General features: G+C 51.0%; 2 protein-coding genes across 2 annotated transcripts; one reads left to right on the forward strand and one right to left on the reverse strand.

The window, feature by feature from the left end:
* The first annotated feature begins 9 nt into the window (after positions 1-9).
* Positions 10-20,120, forward strand: BRME1 (break repair meiotic recombinase recruitment factor 1). Its single transcript, XM_037041833.1, has 10 exons — positions 10-150; positions 346-436; positions 957-1,008; positions 4,644-4,821; positions 8,008-8,089; positions 8,318-8,422; positions 11,779-13,053; positions 16,775-16,851; positions 18,884-18,976; positions 19,396-20,120. The coding sequence occupies exons 3-10, from the start codon at positions 978-980 to the stop codon at positions 19,517-19,519; spliced, it is 1,965 nt and encodes a 654-aa protein (XP_036897728.1). The 5' UTR covers positions 10-150; positions 346-436; positions 957-977; the 3' UTR covers positions 19,520-20,120.
* A 1,667-nt stretch (positions 20,121-21,787) lies between these two features.
* Positions 21,788-24,671, reverse strand: NANOS3 (nanos C2HC-type zinc finger 3). The gene is made up of 2 exons (XM_037041934.1): positions 24,014-24,671; positions 21,788-22,075 (listed from the first exon to the last, which is right to left on the reverse strand). The coding sequence occupies exons 1-2, from the start codon at positions 24,648-24,650 to the stop codon at positions 22,008-22,010; spliced, it is 705 nt and encodes a 234-aa protein (XP_036897829.1). The 5' UTR covers positions 24,651-24,671; the 3' UTR covers positions 21,788-22,007.
* Between the last annotated feature and the right edge of the window lie 277 nt (positions 24,672-24,948).

Genomic DNA, 24,948 nt, shown 5'->3' on the forward strand with positions numbered 1-24,948 from the left:
GAGGCGGGCCTTGCGTGAGTAGGAGCGGCAAAGCTGGCGCGCGCACGCGCGCGAATGTGATTCGTGGAGCGCGGGAAAGAGGCCGAGTGAGCACACAAGTGAGGTACGGCAGTGGCCGTCGGGTTCATTGCTTTCAGCGTGGCAGTTCATGTTTGAGCAGTCTTCACGTTTCGGTGGCCGCGGTAGGGTAGTGTGGGCTTAGTTACTGGAAGCCAGCCCACAATCCTCGAGTCTCACGCCTCGCCCCCCCCCCCCGCCCCCGGCCTTTCAGTTCCAGGCCCTGGGGCTGCCTGGCCTCCCAGAGGGGTCAACTTATCTTCATTTCCTCCAAAATATTTTACGCAGATAATTTAACCTAGTTGTCCTGCGACAACTCCAGGCAGACCCTACCCAGTTCCTGGTAAGGACAGAGACCTCAACAACTTCTTGGGCTCAGGTCAGTGTGGGCTTGTTTGGCCTCCAAGATTGGAAGGAGTTGCCCTGGAGCAACTCCTGTCCCTCCAAGGCCCCCCCATAAAGCCTCCTACCCCTTGAGGCGACCCAAATGTCCCCTGTAAAAGCTCTCCAAAGCCCTTAGGTGTCTCTAGAAGGTTCCCAGAGACCCCAGCCTAGAGGGAGGAGTTTTACACAGGCTGTCCCAACTTAGGTACTACAGCCAGAGTCTAAGACTTCCTACTGAGGACACCCCGTCCCCAACCCCACCCATGTGCTCTCATACCCTGGGCAGGAGATGGGCATTTCCTTTGCTGTCCTCTGCAACATGGTTGTTACCTAGCCAGTGGCCCAAAGTTGCTGTGACTCGCACCCTGTGTCCTCTTGGGGCCTAACTGACCCCTTAGAGCAGCCACATGGTCTGAGGGTAGGGGTGGGGTGTGGCTTCTCACCTCAGTCAATGTCACTGAGTTTACCCAGGGAATAGTGATTGCTGGTAATGATGAGATTTTGTTCGTTTTCAGATTTCTCAAAGGAGGGATAAAATGAGTAAGAGGAAGAGGCTTCGAACTTCAGGTATTTGGATGTTCAAGTTGATCTTCTTATTGCTGTTTCTGCTCTTAGGAGGAATTTGGGTTAGTTATTGCAAAAGTGCTAACATCATCACACGAAGCTCCTTTTAAAAACCGGTTTAATACTTGCTAGTAAGAAAGGTATAAATTCGGGAGGAGTGTGTACAGTAGAAAGTGAAAGCTTCATGGAGCTTCCTCCACCCTCTGGTGGGGTCCATAGCTGAGGGATGGCCCCAGGCTTTGGGGCAAGGGTGCAACCTCTATGCAGGCCCAATCTTAGCGACTGCTCTTGAATAGACATGTTGCAAGGCCATCTGCTTCACTCTCAAACCAAAAACCTGGGTTCTTCCCAATTCTGCTGCCCACTGATGGCAGGTGACTTACTCTGTGCTTTGCTTTCCCCCTTCTGCAAATAGGGGATAAGAAAAGCACTCCCCCCCCCGCCCCGCTTTTTTTTTAGAACAGTGATTCTCAACTTGGTTGGGGGAGGAATTTGCCCACCAGAGGGTATTTGATGATGTCTAGAGTCATTTTTGGTCTTTGCAGTTGGTGTGTGTGAGAGTGGTACTGGTGTTCAGTGGGTCTAGGCCAGGATGCTGCTCAAAGTTGTCCAATGTGCAGGACAGCCCCCACAACACAGAATATGCAACCCCAAATGTCCACAGTACTTCAGATGTCAGTAGTGTCTAGGTTGAGAACCATGCCCTAGAGCTCAGATGTGGATTAGTAGTTGAAAAGCACTAAGAAGAGACCCTAGGTAGTACACAAGTATAGGTTGCTGTTATGATTGTCTTTCCAGACTTTTAAAAGACTTTTCTTTTGAAATAGTTGTGGGCTTACACAAAAGTTACAAAAGTAGTTCAGACTTCTGTGTGCCTTCCCCCAGATTCCTTTAATATTAACATCCAGCAAAACCAAAGGACTGGGATTAATCATACAGCACAGTATTAAAAACAAACAAACAAACCAACAGGAAATGAACCTGAGTACACTACTTCTTCCAAACTTTTTCTGTTTATGCAAAAATAGAGTGTTTTTATTGGAAAATAGAATCATCACACACTGATGTGCATCCTTCGTTTCTCACTTTGCGGTATATTGAGACCATCTTTACTTGCCCATATGCATATAGAATTGCCTCATTCACAGAGAAAAACACCCGTGGGTAGTGTGGCTCAGTTGGTTGGGCATCGTTCAATTCCTGGTCATGGCATATGCTTAGGTTTCAGGTTCGGTCACTTGTTAGGACACATATGAAAGGCAACCAACTGATATTTCTCTCCCACTCTTTTTTCCTCCTTTCCTCACTCTCAAAAATAAAAATTAAAATACATTTTTAAAAAGAAAAACACCCAGTATTACATAGTGTACCTTCATTTCCCTGTCTTCTGTCTAGGGTATCTCAAACTCCTTAAAAGTTTAGAAGTTGTTTTACTCACTGCTTAATGAACTTAGGCAATAGTACTCATTTTTCCCCCAAAATGGACAACTGAAAGGAAACTCAACAGATTGAAAATATTTTGTGCAGAGATAAGCAACAAGCTGCTTGGAGACATGAGAATTCCTCTGACCTTGGAGGGGGAATCTGGGAACAGCCAGGCCCACCCACACCATGTCATTTGGGGCCTCTCTTGGCCATGGACTCCTCAGCTTATTGAACCCCTGGGCTGCCCCAGGACAGCTGTTTCTGTGTGTCTTGGATGGAGTGGGAGGAGAGGAAGACAATTCTGGCAGGTGGTGAAAAAAGTCCTTGCCCTCCCAAGATCTTTTGGGCCTTTGGTGTTGAAAACAAGTTTTTCTTAAACTAGACCTATGGGGACAGATCACAGGAAGGAAATGGGAGGCTGTTCACTTCTGTTGATAGTTTTGCTTTTTATTTGTTAAAAATGTTCATTGGAGCAGCAGCGCAAGCTAGTGTTTTGGCATCTTAAGAAACCAAATAAATGAGGCTGCTGTATTTTGTGTTTTCTGGCATACCACAGGTAGGAATATGCCTGTATAAGAAACTCATTGGAGCCTTCCTCTGGGTGCAGTGTTGGGGTGGGCACCGGAGAGAGAGGTGGGAGGCAGGGCAGGAATGAGATCAAAGGGTGCAGCAGATTTAGTTCCTCCCCTGGACAGCCTTAGGGTCAAGTCAAGGAAAATAGAAAAATGCTTCTCTTAGAGCTAATCAAAATACACAGCAGTGGGTTATAGTTCAGAATGGGTACACATGAACCATAACTCACAGAATTAGAAGAAATTACAGGAAAGTTGCTGTGGTCTAGTGGAGTGCAGACAGCTGGGTGAATGCTGAGGACGGCAGCAATTGGCTTTGGGAAGGTTGGGGGCGCTTGTTCAACGGGTTTATTTCAAGGTGTGTGAGGAGCTGAGGTTGGAAAGGTCTATGTGACTGAACTCCAGGAAGGTCAGGCCTGTGTCTAGTTTGTCCTTTTGCCTTCACTGCCTGCTCACAAGCACAGTACCTGTAGGGACTCACTAAATGCTGAAGCACACTGAAGTGTGAAGACTTCAGAGTTGGATGCCTAGATCTCATTCTGGATTCCTGGGCCACACGTGCCTCAGCTTTCTCATCTGTAGAACAGGTGTAACAACAGGACCCTACCTTGAAGTTTTATCATAACACACCCAAGTTCTGAGGACAGTGTCTGGCATGGAGCTCACTAGAGTCAAAACTTATTATTCATTGCATAAATGGTTCAGTTGGGGCTAGATCTGGGGAGGCTTCACAAGCCAGCCACTATTGGCAATTTCTGTGTAAGGGAGTTTCCTTCATCCGACAAGGTGTTAATAAGAGCTTTTGGGCTCTAACTTGTCCTCAGTGATGGGGAAAGTATTGCAGAGATACAAAGAACTTAGTGGCAACTGATGCATCCCTTCCTTAGCACTTAATGACCCAGGGTCCAAGTTTTCCCAGTGTGGATATTCTTCAGGCATCACGGAAAACTAGAGTGGTACTAATTAGTAGCACTTGCATTTCCTGGGAAATGATAGGCATTTTCTGCATGTTTATTCAATCACCTACCAAGTATTTGTTGATCACCAACAGTCTACCAGGTGCTCTTCTAGGCACTTGAGCCCCAGCAGAATGTGATCAGATGAGGCCCCTCTTCGCGTGGAGCAAGTTGTAGTGGGAAAGACAGAAATGACCCAGTACATCGATACTTGAAAACAGGCTTGAAGTGAACAGAACAACATGGGCCTGAAAGGGGATGTTTATGGAAAAGTCAGGGAATGGCCCCTCTGCAGGGACATTTGAGCTGAGACCCAAAGGAGCCAGTACACACCTCTCACCACTTGCCCAGAAAAAGTCATCTGAGTCTGGTTGTCTTCTGTGGTTTGGAGCCAAGCCAGGCCACCTCAGAATTCGGCCTTAGTCATGACTAGTCCGTGGGTAAAAAGCCTTTGAATCCCATGGCCACATAAGCTCCTAGGTCCCTTCTGGATCAGGTTCTCTCCCATCTCTCATCTCCAGACAAGTGTGAGAGCAGGAGTTTCCTGCCTGTGGAACAAACCTGCTCATGCTGCAGCTGTGGCCCTTCCAGGTTTGGTTGTCAGCCATGACAGAGTGTGTTCTGGGCACCCCTTAACCCTTTGTCTTCCTTTGTCTCCCTTTGTCTTCCTTTGTCTCTAAACTAGGAGAAGGAGTCCGTCCACCGAAACCACCGAAGAACACAAGACTCAGAGACTCTGACGGGGCCCCCCCCAGTTTCCAGTTGGGCCCTTTGCATCACCCTGAAGAGTCAGAAGGCAGGTCAGGACCTCCTCCCTCTGTAGAGCAGAGTGGGGAGGAACCAGGACAGGTGGTGGCCTCCAGGTAGGTGGCTTAGAACATTTTAGCACCTCCCCAGTGAGAGTGGGCATGGCACAGCCACCCAGTGGACAGGATGCAGATGGGGAGAGGATTAACACGGCGCGTTCATTATCAAATCTCCCTGAGGACTCAGGTCTCTTGAATTGTGTTTCGTGATGCTTTCCTCCCCAGGACTCTCCTCTCTGTCAATGAAGGTCAGTATTATAAGCACGGGCAAGAAAAAAAATTGAATTTTTAAAGATCACTTAGCTTTAAGCCTTGGCTGGTGTGTAGCTCAGTGGATTGAGCGTGGGCCTGTGAACCAGACAATCACGGTTCAATTCCCAGTCAGGGCACATTCCTGGGTTGCTGGCCAGTTCCCGGCAGGGGCCAGTTCCCAGCAGGGGATGCACAAGAAGCAATCATACACTGATGTTTCTCTTCCTCTCCCCTTCCCTTCCCCTCTAAAGATAAATGAATAAAATATTTTTTTTAAAAAAAGATCACTTAGCTTTAAATGTAGCTCATCCTTTCCTTTCTGCTGGTCAAATCCATATTTATTCTGTCTTCCTTCTTTTTTAAATATTTTATTTATTTATTTTTAGAGGGTAAGGGAAGGAGAAAGAGTGGGAGAGAAACATCAATGTGTGGTTGCCTCTCATGTGTCCCCCACTGGGGACCTGGCCCGCAACCCAGGCATGTGCCCCGACTGGGAATTGAACTGGTGACCTTTTGCTTTACAGGCCCACGCTCAATCCACTGAGCTACACCAGCCAGGGCTATCCTGTATTCCTTCTTGATGAGGAAGGTATCAGGAGTAGGTTTGCAAAATAGTAACCCATAAAAGAAAATAATAAGTATATGATAGTGTGCTTAATAAACATTTTACTCATATCTCATTTAATCCTCATTAAAATAGATGAGGGCACTATTGTGGAATGTAGAAAGAAATGTATCCTCACATTTCTTTTGAGTGTTGAATAATATTCCATTGTCTGGATTTACTACAGTTTATTTCTTCATTCACTCACTGAAGGCCATCTTGGTTGCTTCCACATTGGGCACTTTAAAATAGATTTTTGTCCTCTTTTAACAGGTAAGGACTCTGAGGCTTTTAGAGATCAAATGACTTGCCCAAGACTACTGAGCTGGTTCAAGGCAGGCTGTGGTTCTGGCTGTATCTTGCTCCTGTACTCCTAAGTACTGTGGTTTCCTAGTTCCCTTTTTTTCCCCCCAGGAAATAAGTAATTAAGCATGATGGAGAAAAGAAAAATCTGGAGAAGAGTTTAGTCTGTCCGTGGCATTAAGCCGCATGTAACTAACTATAGCAAAGTAGAAAGGGTTAGCACGAGTTAGAAGGAAGGTTCGTGCTCCCTGAAGTCTTTGGAGAGAGCGTCATGGATTGGGCTGCCGCATTTTCTGAGTAAAATATTAAGGCATGTGATCTGACAGCTTTCCTGGGGCGGGGGGTGGGCGGGCGTATGTGTCTGATCTCGGTCAGTGCAGTTTTAGGATTAAAGGCAGCCCTGCTCTGTGTGTGATATGAAGAGGACCACGTGTCACACCTGAGCCATATCCCCAGGCACAGGAATGTCACTGTGCTCCGTACCCCTGGAGAGGCCAACAGGGCTATGGGGTTATAGCCACCACCCACTCTGCCCTCTGTGTTCATAAGGATAGTCAGAAGCCCAGAAGCAGGTTCCCTCTTTTTTTGTTGTTGTTATCTTTTTAGTTTTTTAAGAAATACCATGTGCACAGAAATATAACAGAAAACGTAAAGCAAACAAGCTTAACACATTTATGTTAAGAAATGAAGTCTTGTCAGCACCCTAGAAGCTGCCAAACAACCCATCCCAATTAAAATGTTCTAACAGGCTTTTGCTATCAGTATCTGGACTTACTCTGTGTCCAGAACCTCCCCTGGTGCAATTCAAACCCATTACCGTGTCTTCATGCTTTTTTCCGTTCCACTTCCAAAAGTGGAATTTTGGTTCCAGATTTTGGTCTGTGTTTTTTTTTCTACATTGTACATGTCCACAATTTATTTAAATTTAAGCATAGTTTCACCAATTTTTTTAAAAGACTTTATTTTTTAAAAAATTTTATTTATTTTTAGAGAGGGGAAGGGAAGGAGAAAGTGGGAGAGAAACATCAGTGTGTGGTTGCCTCTTATGTATCCCCTACTGGGAACTGGCCTGCAATCCAGGCATGTGCCCTGACTGGGAATCGAACCGGCGACCCTTTGCTTCACAGGCCCGTGCTCAATCCACTGAGCTACACCAGCCAGGGCAAAAAGACTTTATTTTTAGAGTAGTTTTAGGTTTATAATAAAATTGAGAGGAAGACACAGACATTCTCCACATATCCCTTGCCCTCACACATGCACAGCCTCTCCCATTATCACTACCACTCACCAGAATGGTGCACTGTATTTTGGTAACCAAAAGTGAACCTGTACTGGCACATCATCGGCCAGAGTCCATAGTTTAGTTCCCTCCTGGTGTTGTACATCCTATTTGTTTGGACAAATGTAAATGACATGTATTCACGACTACAGTATCACACAGAGTGTTTGCACTGCCCAAAAAACCCGCTGTGCTCTGCCTATCTTTCCCCTGACCTTGCAACCACTGACCTTTTTACTTTCTCCGTAGTGCTCCTTTTCCAGAATGCCATGTAGTTGGAATCATACAGTGCATGGCCTTTCAGATTGGCTTGTTCCACTTAGTAATATGCATTTGTTTCCTTGATGTCTTTTCATGACTTGATAGCACATTTCTTTTGAGTGTCGAATAATATTCCATTGTCTGGATTTACTACAGTTTATTTCTTCATTTACTCACTGAAGGCCATCTTGGTTGCTTCCACATTCTGGAAATTATGAATACACCTGGTTTTTTTGACACTGTGTTTCCATATCTACAAATTCTCTTCCTTGGAATTTCCAAAGTTGGAAACATGAGTGTGGGTGCAAATGAGAATTCAGGGTCTCATTTCAGGAGCCAATTCCTGGGATTATATGGGTAAAACGCTGCCAGAGCAGGCAGCTCGGATTCTAGATGTGGGACTCAGCACCCTTCTCAGAGTCAAATGTTTTCCAGGAGACTTGAACCACTACTTTGCCTTTGGACTTCATTCTCTGTTCCACTAAGCACATTGAAAGCCTTGGATGACTTCAGAACCTTCTCCATTTTGTCTCTCTCCACCCAGCTCCCTGGATAAGGAAGCAGAAACTCCCTCCAGGCTTCTCACGCAACCGGAAAAGGAGCCAATTGCCTGTCCTCCTTCCCAGGTGAGCCTGTTTTGTAGCTTTTCATATGTGCTTACAGAAGCTGCCTCCCTTCCGCTGGAGTTCCTGCCTCTTCATCCTCATAGCCTACAGGGGCTGGTGTGGCCTGGGGATGGAGGGCCATGTTTGAGACTACAAGAAAGAAACCAATTTGGGTGTTTGTTTGGTTTCTTTCTGAGACCTTATTCCTCCTTTATATATTGCTGCTTTGTTCTTGTATCTTGTTCACAGAACTCAGTTGGGAGATTTGTTCCCCAGTTTGCAAAACCCAGGAAAGCAGTGACAAGACTAGCAGCTGCAAGGGAAGAGGACCTTGGGAGTGGGGCCTTTAGCTTGGTAAGGCCGTAAAATCAGCAGGTTGAGCCCCATAGATGTGCAGCCTCTTAGCCTGGCTTTGGCAGCTGAGTTTAACCTTGGTTCCCTCTCCACAGCCCCATTTTCAGCACAGTGCACCATGTCTCTGGACTGCAGGTGCTATGCAGGCAGCTTGCAGGCCTGTGAGAGGCACTCAGGACAGCTGTGCCTAAACCAAAAGTGCTGGGAGCCAGAGTCCTCTTGCTCACCTTCTGCCCCTGAAACCTTTTGCTTCTCAGAGGCTTTTGTGCAAGTTGGGGTGGGGCGGGGGCATCTCACAGTGTGCTTTCTTGTCCTTGACACTGTGAGCTCCAGGGTGGACAATATCTGGTAACATGTGCCCCTAAAAAAGTGAGTGGTGGGCATGCCTGGCAGCTGTGTTTGTAATCACCTGCAATTGGGAACACCCTTGATATCTTTTGGTGGGTGAATGATTGGACAAAGATGGTCTCTACATCGTAAACACAACTCAGCAATAAAAAAAAATGGCAAACTAGTGCCACAGGCAACCACCTGGATGGATCCAGGAAGGGCGTTAGAGTCGGAAAAGCCAACCCCAAAAGGCTATCTGCTGTGAGATTCCATCTACAGAACATTATTGAAGTGACAAAAAGCACAGACGTGTTGGGTGGACTAGTGGTTGTGAAGGGTTGGAGATGGGGTGGGCCACACGGGAGAGAGGTAGTGGCTACAGTTGTCAGCGCCGGGGATCTTCGTGTTGCAAATGTTCAGTATCTTAGCTGTCATGTGGATACAGAGCCTCCAACAGTGACAGAACATACAGGACTTAATATACACACGCAAACGGAGAGCCAGTAATGTCTGCGGTGACTTTGTCAATTTCAGCATCCTAGCTGTGATATCACTCTTTTGTTATGTAAGATGTTAGCATTGGGGCAAGCTGGGTAAGGAGCACAACAAGTCTTTTCATGTTGTTTCTCACAACTGCACGAGAATTTACAGTAATCTTACCAAAAGTTTAAATTTAAACAAAGGAGGGACAATAACTTTGCCGTCCATTCAGAAAGGGCTGCATGTAGCTCAGCAGGCTGGTTGCCCGTGACTAAACTGAAGCAGTATTGACATGCCACAGCCTTCAGTGGTCTGACATTTGCAGTGTAGACCCTCCTAGAGAGGTTGGCCTTAAGGTGCAGGAATGTCATTGTAGAGGAGTCGTCTCCCCCTGCCCGGGCACTGATAACTCTATGAAAGAAGTGGGGCAACAGCTGCTGTTTATAGGCACCTACAAATGCCAGCCTTAGTCCCTAGGTATTGAATTTATTTGCAGTCCAATTTGGAGGGGGACCTGATGGCACAGGTGTGAAAGGAAGCGAGATAATTGGGTTGACTCCATTGTTTGGGGCCTAAATAAGTAGCTTGAAGGATGGAGTTGCTGTTAGTTGAGACGGGGACTCTGAGGGGATGCTCAAGAGCTGGTGTTGGTTGTGTCAAATGTGACGTGATGGGAAATGCCAGGCAGAAATGTCAGATACGTGCATCTATAGAGAGTCAGGGGAGCTCTGGGCTGCAGTGACTCCACAGGTTTAGGCCTGAGCACCTGGAAGGATCGGGTGGCCATCTACCTAAGGATGGTGCTCCCTCTGTGTCCCAGCTGGAACCATCCTCTCTCTGAGCCTGCTCTGGTCATCTCCCCCCATACGCAGTAACTTTTTAAAAAACAGGTTTTTTAATTGTATTTTTTTCCCATTACCATTTATCCCCCTTATACCCTCTTCTACCCCCATCCACCCTCCTCCCTTAGGGGTTTTTCATTTCTCTCTCTCTCTCCTTTTAAACATTTTCTCTTGAAATAATTATCGATTTACAGGAAGCTGCAAAAACAGTATGGACCCAAGTGTCCATTGATAGGTGCATGGATAAACAAAATGTGACGAATCCACATGGTGGAATATTTCTCAGCCTTACAAAGGAAGGATGTACTGCCATTGCAACATGGGCGAACCTGGAGGACGTGATGCTAATGAAACAAGCCTGTCACAAAGCAACAAATAGCATACAATCCCACTTACATGAGGCCCCAGATTAGTCAAACGTATAAAGACTGTAGTACATGAGGGGCTGGAGGGAGGGGGAGTGGGGACTTAGAACCGTTTTCTGTTGTGTGTAATGCGCACCCACATTTTTGTGTGCATAAGTATTATTTTGGTGCGTAATATTGTGCACAATGTATTATTATACCCATGGCATGTAATCGTTATACCCATGTATAATGCATATCCTTATTTTTTCTTCAAAAATTTGGGCAAAATACAGTATTTAATGGGGATAGAGCTTCCGTTGTACAAGGTGAAGGAGTTCTGGGGACCAGTGAGGGTGGCAGTTGCCTAAGAGCGTGAATGTACCTAATGGCACTGACCTGTGCACTTACCAGTTGGTTAAGGTGGTGAGTCTACATTGTGTGCATCATACCACAAGTTAAAAACAAAGCGGCACAGAGGAGTCCTGCTGTTTCCTTCCGTAGCTTCCCCCAGTGGCAACATCTCACATAAGTATAGTTCTTGCCTGTTCAGGCAGTTGGCACTGGTGTGACGCACAGGCCCCCATGACATTTATATCCTTGGTCTCCACATTCCTGGTGCTGGCGGGAAGAAGGAGCTGTTGAAAGGAAGGGATCCCGTGCTTCTGCTTCCCCCTCCCACCCCTGGCACAAAGCTCTGCCCTGTTCTAGTACAGTAGTTCCCCCACTTATCCACAGTTCCACTTTCTGTGGTTTAAATTACCTATGGTCAGCCACTGTCCAAAAATATTAAATGGAAAGTTCCAGGAATAAACAATTCGTAAGTTTTAAATTGCATGCTGGTCTGAGGGGTGTGATGACATCTCACCCAGTCCTGCCCTGGATGTGAATCGTCCCTTTTTGTCAGTGTCTCCACCCCACACGTGCTCCCCTCCGGTTAGTGACTGAGAGCCGTCTCAGTCATGAGGTTGATTGTTGTGGTATCTCACTGCCTGCACTCAAGGAACTCTTATTTTACTCGGCAGTGGCCCCAAAGCCATTCATGTAACTTTTATTACAGTCCTATTTCATTAGTTACTGTCATTAATCTCTCACTGTGCCTAATCTAAAAATTAAACTTTATCAGAGGTATCTATGTATAGGAAAAAACAGTACATACAGGGTTCAGTACTATCTGCAGCTTCAGGCATCCACTGGGGTCTTGGAACGCATGCCCCATGCGTAAGGGAGGATTACTGTGCTGATCCCTTCTGGTGTCTGCGCAGCATCTGAGTCTTTGTACAAGGGCAGTAACAACTAGAAAAATACTCAAAGTGGTTGATTACTGAAGGCCTGAGGCTGAGTCTTTCTCTCTACACAGGAAACACCACCAGTGCCCAGCGCCCAGCAGGCAGGAAGCCGGTCATGGGAGGAGTCCCCTGGGCTCACTGTCTGGGAGGCCAGGTCGCCAGGAGGCCAGATCCAGGCAGATGGCACCCACTCCAAGCACAGCATCCAAAACCCTATAATACCTGTGTCTAGCAAGAGTGATTCTCAGACTGAGGTCTCCAGTGATGTTTCTCCAGAATGGCGGATGGTGCCCTTGGCCTCAGAGAGGGCCGGCCAGAACTACCTATTGGAGCAAGGGACCAACTTGCCAGGTGGTGGAGGCACAGAGGCGGGTGGGATTCCAGGTGATCTCGGCCAGAAAGGGCATCTACCCAGCAGTGGTACTGAAGAGCAGGAACCAGACCGAGGGGCCCCCCAGGAGGAAGGTGCCCAAGGAGGAGCAGGGGTTGACCAGGAGAAAGGGGAGAGTGTCCTGGGCCTTACCACTCGGGGCTTAGAGCCTGTGGCCCAGGGCCCCACTGACCCCATGCAGACACTCAGCAGGGCTGGCGGGGAAGCAGAAGGGAGCTGTAGCAGCCCAAGACACCCCTTCCTTAGGATCACTGTCATCACAGATGTGACCACAGACCCTACCAGCCCAGAACAGAGGGCTCTGGAGGTGGCTGGGCCAGGTGGGAAGGCTGACACCAGGGCACCTGTCTCTCCCAACAGGAAGGCCCCTGATCGAGGCCGTAGTGGGGCCCTGCTCAGAGGCACACCTCTCACGGGGGAGACCACAGGAGGCAGAGGGGAGGCAGGGCAGGAAGCTGAACCCCCTGGTAAAGTCCTGGGGGGCCCTGCAGCCTCCCTGGTTCTGGCTCATGGGATCCAGGAGCCTACAACATGTGCTAGAGATTCCAGTCCTGTAGCCCCAGAAATGGGCCCAGCTGTTGACCACACAGGCCGGGATCAAGAAGGGCTGGGAAATGTGTGTACACTGCCTTTGCTATCACAGACTTTGGGTGAAGAGGCAGCAGCGTTAGGTAGCCAGAGCCATGAACAAGACCTTGGGGGGCTCAGTCTGTGCCTTGGAGCCTGTGCTCCATTGTTGCACAGAGAAGCAGTGGATGGACCTCCCTGGGATGCCAGGGCCCACCAGGGTGGCCCAGGTGCCCCCACAGGCCCAGCAGGCCAGCCCAAGCACCCTCCTGACTCTGCAGACCAGGCCATGTTAGAGGGGTTCCCAACCGTGGAACTCGACTTCCTACCAGACAGCCAGATAAAGGATGCCCTGGAAGCCACCAACTTTGAAGCTGCAGATGAGCAGGTAAGAGTGTCCTTAAGTACAGCCAGCCCATTCCAGGGCAGGTGCCAGTGTCCGCAGGCCCTCACCTAAACCATCCAGTGGAGGGGGAAGGTGGGGTGTGTGGCAGGTGAGTGTAGGGATCTGAGTTGTAGCTTCAGGGGGTTGGAGTCTGATTTTCCAGAAAGGAAAGACCTGCCTTTCCACGAGGAACCTGTCCCAAACGTAGGCGTAGAGTTTTGTTTTTCTGTTGGATGTTGTAGAAACTTTGCTTCCTTCAGGGACCTCCCACCCGACAGGCAGGGGGAAGTTGCCCAATGAGCCTCTGCCAGCCATGGCATTCTCCTGTCAAGGTAGGTGACAGCTCTTCTTCCACCTCACTCCCAGGGGAAGTTCTATGTCGCTGGCTGGTAACACACCTGATCTGGGTTAAGTGCTTTGCAGTGTTGCTCTAGGAAGTGGGTGGTTCTGGTGGGTGAGGATGAGAGGCTGAAGGAGGTTGGGTGCCTGCTAGAGGCGACACCACCAGGAGGGGAGGAGGTTGGGTCTGCACCCAGGTCAGCCTGGTCCTGCAGCTGTGCCTCAGCCATTCCGTCCCAGAATGTGGAGTCCAACTCCCTTGATGAACATTGGCATGTTTTTTTAGCTGTCCCTGTTGAGATATTTTTTCAAAAATTTATTCAGTACAGCCCTGGCTGGTGTAACTCAGTGGGTTGAGCGCAGGCCTGCAAACCAAAGGGTTCCTGGTTTGATTCCCAGTCAGGGCACATGCCTGGGTTACAGGCCATGTCCCCAATGGGGACCACATAAGAGGCAACCACACATGGATGTTTCTCTCTCTCTCTCTTTCTCCCTTCTTTCCCCTCTCTCTGAAAGTGAATAAATAAAAAATTTAAAAAATTGGATACTCTAAAAAAATTAATAAAATAAAAACTAAAAAATTTATTCAATACACCCCTGGTTGGTGTAGCTCAGTGGATTGAGTGCCAGCCTGTGAACCAGTGGATTGCAGTCCAATTCCCAGTCAGGGCACATGCCTGGGTTGCAGGCCAGTTCCCAGCGGGGGACTCACGAGAGGCAACCATACATTAATATTTCTCCCTCTCTCCTTCCCTTCCCCTCTAAAGATAAATAAATACAATCTTTTATTTTATTTTATTTATCTTTTTAGAGGGGAAGGGAAGGAGAGAGGGAAGAAACATCAATGTATGGTTGCTTCTCGTGCATCCTCTGCAGGGAACTGGCCCCTGCAGGGAACTGGCCCCTGCTGGAAACTGGCCTGCAACCCAGGCATGTACCCTGACTGGGAATCGAACCGCGATCGTCTGGTTCGCAGGCCCGCGCTCAATCCACTGAGCTACACCAGCCAGAGTTAAATACAATCTTTTTAAAAAGATTTATTCAATACATACTTGTCGAAAGCTTGCTTGTGCCAGGCATGAAGACATCAGGCGGGATCCCTGCCCCTCAAGGTTTGTGGTAGCACCGTCCCCACTGGCCTCTCCCAGAGTGAGCATTTTTGTACCCTGTCGTTTTGGAACTTAAAGAGTCTTCATGTGACACAGCTCCAAAACACAAGCAATGGCCCTTCACCTGAAGGGTGTGGGCACCTTCAGCTGTGCCCAGCTGAAGAAAGCTAGCTGTTCCGAGTGTGGAGGGGAACGTGGCTGGGGGCCAGTGTGGGTCTCCACTGTACTGCCTTCCCCAGGGACAGCCAGGGGGCATTTTTGGCTCTCCAAAATGTTCACCTGTAAGGTGACTGACCCAGCCCCACCCACTGCCCCACCCCCCTACCCCCTACGTGGGCCCTGGCTCCTTGGGCTGCCTGTTTAATGATCACCAGACGAGCAAGATGATGCAAAGTAGGTCACAGTGCAGGGTCAGAACATGATTGCCTGGACAGGTGGGCATTCAGGTGCTGGGCTGGCTGAAATTTTTAAATTGGGGCCTCATTTCTTGAAAAATGTGAACTGCTCATTACTGAGTTACTCCCAGTCCCTAGCCTCTTGGGCACTGACTAAGGGAGAAGGCTGGGGAAGCAGTTGGGACATCTGGTGGCGCCCAGCAGGCCCAAGAGGGAACCTTCTGGACAGGCTGCCAGCGCCTCACCTTGGAAAACGGCAGGGAGTCAGCAGTGCAGGGCACCTGGGCTGACAGCTGGGCAGTCTGACCTGACTGGTCCTTCAGGGGAGTCAGCTCTGCCCTGACAAGGCTGCCCACACCCGGATGAGTTTTGTTTTGATATTGGGCGTTCCTGAACAAGTTGGGGTGACCCAGGCACCAGCACATTCCCAAGGGAAGATTGGGAATATGCTTTCCTTGGCAGGAAAGCCAAGTGGGCAGGAGCCCCGGGCACAGAGCACAGACGCCAGATGGAGAGCAGCGGCACTGCCTCCCCGTGACTGGCCTGCAGCCTCGCTGGGCACAGCCATCAGCACCATTTCGGAGAAGGCCACTCAGACTCACAGATGTTAACCGGTGTCACTGGTTTCAAACCCAGGTCCCCTCACAGGAAAGTTTGGTGTTTTTTTCTCAGAACAGCTCTTTTGGGAGGTGATACCTCAGAGCTGGTGGAGTCTCTGTGTGCTCTTTAAGGAGCATTATAGAAAAAGCTGATTCCCGGGTCCCTTGCAGTGGCCTGCAGCCGTGACCCTGGACCACAGCTGTTCAGGACCACTTTCGTCATGACATCACACAGTCCTGGTGGGTGGGAGAATATTTCTCACAGCCAAGAACAGTGCAGTTGGTTTGAGGAATATGTGACATTGAATTGTATTTTAAATCAGTTGCCTACATGAAGTAGGCAGATCCCGGGAGACCCTGCATTGTCTACAGCAGAGACCCCAACTGGCACCGCTGGCATCTAGGGTTAGAGTGTTCTCTGGTGGGGACTGCCCTGTGCACTGTGGGGTGTGGAACAGCGTCTCTGGCTTCCACCCACCAGGTGCCAGTAGCATCTTTACCCCCAGTCATGACAACCAGAATGTCCCCAGGCGCGAACTGCTGGGCTGCAGGCAGTTTTTCATGTGGTTTAGCCATCTCTTTGCTAGTGTAGCTCAACCTTTCACCCTGTCCCCCATCCCCATCGGGGGAGAGGACGTCCCTGGAACAGGCCCCTTTCCAGCCCCGGGACTTGGTCTCCTTAGAAGAGGCCCTGGGCAGGCTGCCCCACCTCAGCCTCTTTTCCTCTTTCCAAGGGATGTACGTCACCTCCGTGATTGAGCCTGACATTTTCCACAAAAATTAAACCACTGTTGACTTGAGATTCTCAGGGTTACCTGGCTCTATCCCCTATTATTTATGATTTTTCCTTGGCATATTCATAGTTTTTTCCTAACAAAATGAGTGGCTGACCTCATTCCCCTCCACACCAGTGCCCACCTTGCTACAGTCAGCACCCCTAGGGGTCTTCTCTGCACCCTTCTAGGTGCCGTGGGGTATGCAGGATACAGTGTGGCACTTTAGTCGTCAGGAAGAAAGAATGTGTGGATGCAACCACCCCTGGGTGTGGATCAGCCTTTTGGAAGGTGCAGGCCCAGTGGTTTCCTTGTCTGCTCTCTTTCTGATCGGGGGGTTGGCAAGAGTGGCCCGGCTAGTGGCCCCAGGTCTAGCCTTTTCCTCTGCAGGAGTTCAAGCCTCACCTGGCGTGGCTAGGGGAAGGGAGACATTCCCTACGTGACTTTTCTTTCCTTCCCTGTGCGGGGCTCATGCAGCGGGACTGTTCGCACATGTGCTCTCTTCTCAGTTTCCTGCAGGAAGCATCGAGGGCCCTGGCACCAGCCTAGGTACTGATGGAAGCCCCCTCACCACGGCCCAGCCAAGGTAGCCACCCCAGACCCCTGCCTTGGAGTGAGTCCTCCCTTCTGAGGGGGGGGTGTCCCTGCCTTTCTGGCACTGGAGCTCCCATGCTTTCTCTCCCACCACCCCTGGGAACTTCCATTTTGCCGATGAGGGGCAAGAAGGGGCCCTGGGCCTCACTTCCTTCAATCCTGTAAGGGAGCTGAGCCTTGTCTTTCCAACTGCGTATATCTCCGGCTCCCCGCAAGTGGAAAACTGGTGACCAGCCATCTGTACCCAAATAAGAGTCTTCCCCAGGGGCCCTGTGATGGTGTCCCTGGTTCCATGGGTTGCTTGGATTCAGTATGTGCATTTTTCTGGAGAGGGGGTCCAGAACTTTCTCAGAGTCTCCTCAAAGTGGGATGGCTAAGAACCATTGGCCTGGTGGATCTTGGGTGGTCCCAGGTTGGGCACAGAGTGGGCTCTCCAGGGCTTCTGACCTGTCCTGTGTCCTCACTTCCCACTTGGCTCTGTGCCCCAGAACAGGCCACTTTCTCTGTCCTGCAGGCCACCAGGTGCACTGCCCTCTACCCGAGGGGTGTGTATGTGTGAGGGAGGGACAGGAGTGTCCTCTCCCCTACCCCCTGAGGCTCCCACAGTCCATCACCTCTCTCCTGTCCTTTCTGCCAGCCCTGTGAGGGGCAGGCCCTGGGCACCGTCCCTTCCTGTTACCTCATACTGGGACAAGTGCCTCTGCAGGGGTGGTGCCTTATCAATTATTTGTGGTAAAGCTTCTGTTTCTGTCTAGCAAGTGTGGAGGAGGGGCTGGGGGTGCAGCCCTCGGCAAGGTTTTCTGTTTCTCCTTCTCAAGGTGCGAGATGGAGTGTTTTTACTTTCTTCCCTTGCACTCGTCACTAGTACCTGTTGCACCAATTGAACACACACACACACACATACACACACACACTCTCTCTCTCTCTCTCTCTCTCTCTCTCTCTCTCTCTGCACGAGGACCGGGGGCAATTTAGTGAAAGTAGCCCCACCACTGTTTGAGCAAAGAGGAGGGGGAATCATGTCTGAATCTCTGATGGCCTCGCTGGGCCAATGCAGCCCCACATGGGCATCTGGAAGACTCCCAGGGCAGGTCCCGGAGTCGATGGCTCATGGTGAGTAAGACACAAAAGAAGCTAAGGCCGTTGTCAGCCAGCCATCTTGGGTGACTGAGGTAGGTGGATGGAACTAGAGTTCCGTAGTGACAGCCTGGGAGGTTCTGCCAAGTCAAGGGTGTAGTCGGCTTTATAGAGTGCTGTTGACCAGGGGCCCGGAGGAAGGCCCTCTGCCGGGCCCACAGGCCACACAGTAGATCCAGTGGGTGTTGTGGGGCAGCCACCCCTCCCACGGGTGCTCACACCACCCCATGCTGGCTCCCCCAGGAACCATTCTGGGCACAGGGCAGGCAGAGTGGGACAGGGTACAGCGTTAGGCTACGATCTAGTGAGTGCTGGGCAGGGAAGGCGGGGAGAGAGACAAACAATTAGTCAGATGGCAGAGTGTTAGGGACAGAAAGACAGTGGGAAAGGGATTAAAATTTTAACTCAGTGATCAGGGAAGTCCAGCTCCCCCACCCCTCAAGGAGAAGACATTGGGGAAAAAAACATTCCAGCGCTCTAAGAGGAGCTCAGGGAAAGGCTAGGAGTTCAGTGTGGCCGGAGCAGGAGGTGGGGGACGAGAAGGAGGAGATGGAGTCTGGAGATGCCAGCAGATGGTTCAGTAAGCCAGGTCTCCATTTTCACGGCCCTCCACCCCTTGCTGCACGGGAGGCTGTAGGGGCAGGAGCCAGGGATCCAGGGAGCTCATGGCAACAGCTCCTTGGGGGTGCCTGTGCTGGGGAGAAGAGGGGGCTGGACTCTGGGTGTGCTTTTGACAGTTGGTCCAGCTGGGTTGGCCATAAGAGGTCTGCCCATGTTGCTTAATATCTGGAAAAGCAGATAGCTGAGGGCCCAGCAAAAGCCCCTCAGGATGGTGTTTGATGGAGCTGTCTGCTGAGGTCAGGCCTCTTGTCTTCCTTTCCCTCCAGTGCCCACAAGGGGATCCAACCATGTGAAGCCAGCAGGATGGAGAACGCAACAGATACTGTACGCGGCCTCATTGTTGAGCTGTCCAACCTGAAGTAAGAGCTGGGCTTGGACTCACAGCGGGTGGACAGGACAAGCAGTAGAGTGGGCCCAGGGAGGATGGGATTGGGGGGAACCAGAGAGCAGCAAGGAGGCCCCACACCAGGGGCCCAGGCCACCCAGCAGCGGCCTCTAGAAAGTGTCACTTCTGGCCTGCACCTGTTATGGCTTAGGCCTATCCTTTATGGAACTGTTAGGTCCCAGAGAGAGGCTGGGGTAGTCAACAGTTGACTCTGTAATGGGTTGATTCTGATTGTGCATGTGCGTCTGTGTGAATGTGCCTATGAGAGTGTGTGAATCTGCATGTGTGACCTTTGAGTGTGCATGAATGTGTGAGCCTGTGCGAACCTGTGTGAGCTGGAGTGTGTAGTGCATCCTACTCTGGCTCATAGTCAATGCCAGCATTTTTGTGCAGCCGGCTGATCATGAATGCCCACCGGGACCTGGAGGCATTCAAGCGCCTCAACTACAGGAAGGCGAAGCCTGCAGGGAAAGCCCCCATGCCCTACACATCAAAGGGGGCTGGGACTCTCCCTTGAGGGGAACAGTCCTGGAGTGATTTGTAGATGGTTCCAAATGGGGAAGCTGGGTGACTTACATGTGCAGTGCCTCTCCTTCTCGTGGATTTGCATGTTTTGTTCACGCCCTGACCCGGCAAGTGCCTGGTGTTCCTGCCAGAAAGCTGACAACAGCTCCTCAGCACACCCTGGAAAGCCTGCAGTCCCTGGTCTTGTTCCTGGTGGTTTGTTACTCGGAAGGTGCTCCAGCAGATCCTAGTGGGCCCAGAAACTGCCTTTCAGCCTCACTGGAAGTGCGTGTCCCCTGGGAAGCCCTAAAGTCCCCACTGGAGTCAGCAGCCTCCCTCTGGGGCCCGTGTGGGGAGGAAACCTGTTTCTCCAGAGGCTGAGGCTGCAATGGGAGGTGGAGACAGGCGGAGGCCCCAGGAACAGGGCCCAGAGTCACCCAGATGTTTATCTGAGTTTGCAAATTTGGGCTCCTTAGCCAAGGTTATGGCAGGTTCAGAATTTGTTTTTTGCTGGAGGAGAAAAAGGCTCCCTTTGTTGGCTGTATGTTTGTCTTTCTCTGGATTTCCATTTTATTTATTTCTGAAAGACCATTAATAAATGATTCCCCAGTGAGGCCCCAGGACCTGTCATTTGGGGGTTGAAGACTTGGGGTTCCTTGATGTTCTGCCCACAAACCTCCCTAGTCACCTCTTTGTCTTTTCACTCCCATCCTCTCTAGGAAGGCAATAGGGTTACTGCTGGGACACAGGTCAGGGAGGATCCCCACAAGTTCCCAAGGGTGTGGTGTTCACACCATTCATACACACCAGCTTCTGTGAGCCCACTGTAGAGTTACTGTCAGCACTCAGTGGCTCAGTCTGTTATCTGTGGGACAAGCTGCTTTGAAGCCCCAGCCTGGAAGGAGACAGTCTTGGGGGGCTGTTGATTCTGACAGGATGCCAAGGGCCATCACTGCACACCTGATCCCACACAAGCCTGACCAAGTGGACCAAACCCACTCCTTTATTAGTGGCTCTGCCTAGGGCCTCCATGGTCAAACTCCTAGGGCCATCTAACCCTAACCTTTCCCACTGCCTTCTTATTCCCTGGGGGGCTCATGAGGGGAGCAAGTCGAATCAGGGTCCTGACACCACCTTCCTTGGTCCCTCCAGGACATGCTAGTTCATCTATCCCCAAGGGTTCCAAGCCCCAGCAGCTCTGGCTTATGTCCTTAGCAGTTTGTAGCAGCTGGGATGTTGTGTCCCCAACTTAGTTTGAAGACGCTTGGGGCCACCCGTCTGCGTCTTTGTCCTCCTCTCTTCCCTCAAAGCCTGGATAGCAGGCTGTCTTCAAGGTCAGGCTTCCATCCCTGGCTTTCCTCCTGAGTGGCCTCAGGTCCCAGTTCAAGGGCAGAGGGGACCTGCAAAGTCCATTATGCCTCCACCCAACCCTGGGAGAGAGATCGACTGTGTGGGTTGGGGATGGTGGCCAGCCCTTGGCTTAGGGAAGGAATGTGGCCACCTGCTGCTCCTTGAAGGCCAGGGAACCAAGCTCTGGTGATGGAGGAGACAGGGTTGGGGGTTCCTCTGAATACAGTCCCCCCTTCACCCTGGGAGAACCAGATCACAATCCCTGGGTGGGGAGGGCTCTGTATCTCTCCCACTCTTGCCCAAGCAGACCCAAATCACCTCCACAGTGCCCTTTGGGCAAGGCTTGGCTGGTTGACCCACCACAGGATATAGTTCTAACCCTTTCCCACATCCCAGAAAGGCCTGGCATGTGCCTCCATGGCCCCAAGTTGTTGGGGCATTATGGGGTGATGTAAACATTAACTGAGGGCCTCTTTGATGTGGACAATGTGGGGAGAGAGGCTTGGTCTAATTGTCTATCCATGTCCTTCCTTAAATCAGGTCTTTGCCCCCAGTGTGCAGGATTCCACCTATTTGGCATGTTGATAGTGTGAGGGCTGGGTGAAAGGGAGTTTGAAAACACCAATGTCAGAGAAAGTGCCTAATGTGCTAACCCAGAAGCAAGGTTGTTTGTGCCCAGAAGTGCCAGTAAAGGGGCCACCCCTCAAAGCCCTACAGCCACTCTCTGGTGCCCATTCCCATTTCTCAGCTCACCCCAGTGCCCCAGGTGAGCCAGGATCCAAACAGCAACCAGGAAAATGGGAATGAATAACGTGCCTGGGCTAATAGAGCCAGGAGAGAGGAGCTGTTCCAGCTAGCATCTCAAGACCAGCCCCATCAGACCCTTGATCCATTCATTAGAATTTATTGAGCACTGACTGCGGACCCTGTGTTGGGGAGGAGGGGCAGGGGTGTCCCAGGGCTACCTCCTTCCTCACAGGGCTCTTTTGGCAGTGTTTCCAGACTCTGCTCCCTCACTCAAGCCCCCAGGTTGGGGGGACGGTTCAGGGAAGCGTCCTGGCCAGATGCATCTTGGAAATCCAGCCTTCAGGAAGTCAGCATCCCCAGGCCAGGAAAAGCAGCATCCTGGATGTCCTCCCCGCACCTGCCTCCTAGGCAGAAGTGGAGGGGCAGCAGAAAGAGGGTGAAGGTCCAGACGATTTCTTGGCACCTTTGGAACCTGGGTTTTAAAAGCGGATGGGGGAGGACAAAAACAGTAATAGTCAATGGTTCATACAGTCAAAGTACCAGTTCAACCTGCAGGGCTGCTGGGGCTCTGGTGCCACCCGGAGGCTGCTGGTGGAATAGCACTCAAGTCACATTCTTGGACTATGGAAACTCCAGGTGAAACCCAGAACTGGACAGAGCGCAAAAACTATGCCTCCGGCCTGCAGTGCTGCCCCCTCGTGGGCATAGGACTCCGGGATCCCGAATTTGTGATACCTGGAGTGTTACCAGGCAGGCAGGCCGGCCTCAGGCAGCCCTTCTGTACCAAGGGTGGGCTCCCTTACCCTTTCACTCCATATCCTGGGACATGAGTTTTCCTGCTACCTCGGAATTAAGGGAAAAAGTATTCTGAGACCATCATCTCTATGTGTCCCCTCAGTTTCCTGTGCCTCCAAGTTGGACCTCACCAAACCTCACAGGCATACTATCTTCTGGAGGCAATCTCGTTAAATATTCACAGCTGCAGGAGGTGGGGTGGGGTCCTCCTGTGGGCTCACTACCCTCAAAGAGCCCATAGTCTGGTGGGAAGATAGTGGATACCTCCCCACAGTACCCAAATAGGCAGCGACACTGCCCCCATCAGACCCCCCTCCTCTATTGCCTGACTACCCCATAATGTCGCTAAAACAGATTTGTCCTTTAAGACACCACAGAAGCTGAGGTCTTTTGCACCTAGAATGATAGCTGCTGCTAGTTTAAGCCTGGACTACTCAAAGCCTGCATGGTCCATGGCCCAGAAGGACAGTGGGCTCCTGGGGAGCTAGTTAGGAATGCAGGTGCTCAAGCTTCACCCAAACCAAACAGGCAGAATCAAACGCCCATTTGATGAGCAAGATCGGAGTGACCTCAAATGGTGGGCCACTCAGGTGAGTACGGCGTGTTTAGACCTGAGGGAAGCTCTAGCTGTAGGTCTCTTCTAAGCTGCAGCCCCACATGGTCTCCTGGGCTGCTCCCCACACAGAAAACTCATGGGGCTCCCCTCCAGTCTGACATTTGACTGGGCGCTGCTGGGCCATTCCCTCCGGCCTACCTGGGACACCTCTGCCTGGAGAACCAGCCTCTTCCAACACTCTCAAATCCATTCCCATGATCCAGCTGCTTAACCAGTGTCAACATAACACACAGACCTGGTCTTGCCCCTTTCGTGGCTCACTATTAGTGGCCAAATCCAAACTTTAATGTGACCTACAAGGCCCTGTAGGCCCCTTGGCTGTCCCCAAATCTCTGACACCTGTTCCAGCATAGAAGCACACACTCCCAGTCCGTCCCTAAGTTCCTGAACAAGCTCCAATGCCCGGGCCACACTTCCAACTCCTCACCAAACTGATTTAGGCTTCCTAAAGTCACTTCCTCCAGGAAGTCCTCCTGAACTCTCTCATCTGGATCAGGTGTTTTCCCTAGACTTCCCTATTCAAGACCCTTTGTTTTAACTGCTGCTTTTTATCTACTTTGTCCACCACTGGCCGAGGCCAGTGCTTGGCACAGAATGGCACCCAAACTGGCAAGTGAGTAAAGAAATAAGGAAGCTGGGTAGGGTTCAGAGTCTGAGCAGCTTCTTTCAGGTCACACAGCTGCTCAGGGCCAAGCGGTGTCAAGCCCCTGCTGTATCTGTCCCCAGACCTCACCACTAGCTAGTCCCTATGGCTTCCCTGCCAGGACACCTATGCCTGGAAAAGAATGGCATTTTCCACAAGGGCCCAAAGAGGATGAATCCCTTGCCCAAGACCACACAGCACAGTCCAGCCCCAGTTTACCTACATTGGGCCACACTTCTGGAACACTCTTCTGAGGTTTCTACATTGATTCTCTCCCCCCAAGCCCTCTGAAGTACGAACGTGGGTTAATTTTACTTAAAAGAAGTTCCCCTTCCACAGCAGATTTCCCCAGCCACCTGCACTGGCTGCTCCTCCTCCTGCTGCTCCTCCTCGTCGGTGACCAGAATGCTGTGTCCTTGCCTTGTCAGGCCGGGCCAACTTCTTGCCTGCGGAGTTGCGGGTGGTGTAACTGTAGACAGAGGTGTAGCCTTGGCCAGTGAGTGGGCAGAAGCGGCGGGTGTGGGCACGATCGCGAGTGGCACCACACTGGGGGCACACGTAGTCCCGAAGGATGGGGCACAGCACCCGGCCTGCCTCGTCCTTGAGCATGTGGGACTGGTAGATGGCCCGGGACTCGCCGTTGTGTTTGCAGAAAGAGCACAGGCGTTCTGGAGCTGGCGAAGGTTCTGGGCTGGGCCTCTGATCCCCTGGTCCTGGCGCTGGTTCTGGCTGGGAGTCTAGTTTGGTCTCAGGCTCTTCTTCCCCACATAGAGCCCCCACCAGACGTGCCAAACCCAGGTAATCTGTCCACAGGTCGAAGGTCCCCATGGCTGGGTCACAAGTGCCAGGCAGAGGGGGCAGAGAGAAGAAACCCTCCCTGCCCCTCCCTTTCCCCCTCTGGAGCCTAGGAGTCTGGGCTGTCAGTTCCCTCCTTATACCTCCAAGGAGTTTTGAAGGGGAGGGAACAGGCCCTGGGAGATTCCTTATTGTCATAGGGGGGCTTGCTGCTGCTGCCTGTAAATGAACCTGACAAAGAGCTGTATGGCCTCTGAGTGGGGCAAGGGGGGATGACAGGACATAGTCTGCAGGGGGTACTTGCAATTTGGAGCCACATACCCCACCCAGAGGGCATAGGAAGGACTATCCCCCACACCTCTTTGGAGGAGGTCAGCCACCCTGCCCCACAGGGTTTTGAGGGGGAGTGTGGAAGACCCACCCTCAAGACAAGCATTGATGTAACCTGTAACTTAGTAACTGCTTCCTTCCTTCCCTTAGGCTAGGGGAAGGGCCA

Source organism: Sturnira hondurensis, unplaced genomic scaffold (assembly GCF_014824575.4).
Source record: "Sturnira hondurensis isolate 20B ecotype Veracruz unplaced genomic scaffold, ASM1482457v3 Scaffold0003213, whole genome shotgun sequence".
In the NCBI taxonomy this organism is placed as follows: Eukaryota; Metazoa; Chordata; class Mammalia; order Chiroptera; family Phyllostomidae; genus Sturnira; species Sturnira hondurensis.

Excerpts from the sequence above, each read along its gene's own strand:
- BRME1 (XM_037041833.1), top strand. The coding sequence starts at position 978 with ATGAGTAAGAGGAAGAGGCTTCGAACTTCAG. Across the intron at positions 8,423-11,778 it reads GGAGTGGGGCCTTTAGCTTG|GAAACACCACCAGTGCCCAG; the intron begins GTAAGGCCGTAA and ends CTCTCTACACAG. Across the intron at positions 13,054-16,774 it reads TTGAAGCTGCAGATGAGCAG|TTTCCTGCAGGAAGCATCGA; the intron begins GTAAGAGTGTCC and ends CTCTCTTCTCAG.
- NANOS3 (XM_037041934.1), bottom strand. The coding sequence starts at position 24,650 with ATGACAATAAGGAATCTCCCAGGGCCTGTTCCCTCCCCTTCAAAACTC. Across the intron at positions 22,076-24,013 it reads AGGAGGAGCAGCCAGTGCAG|GTTCCAAAGGTGCCAAGAAA; the intron begins GTGGCTGGGGAA and ends TTTAAAACCCAG.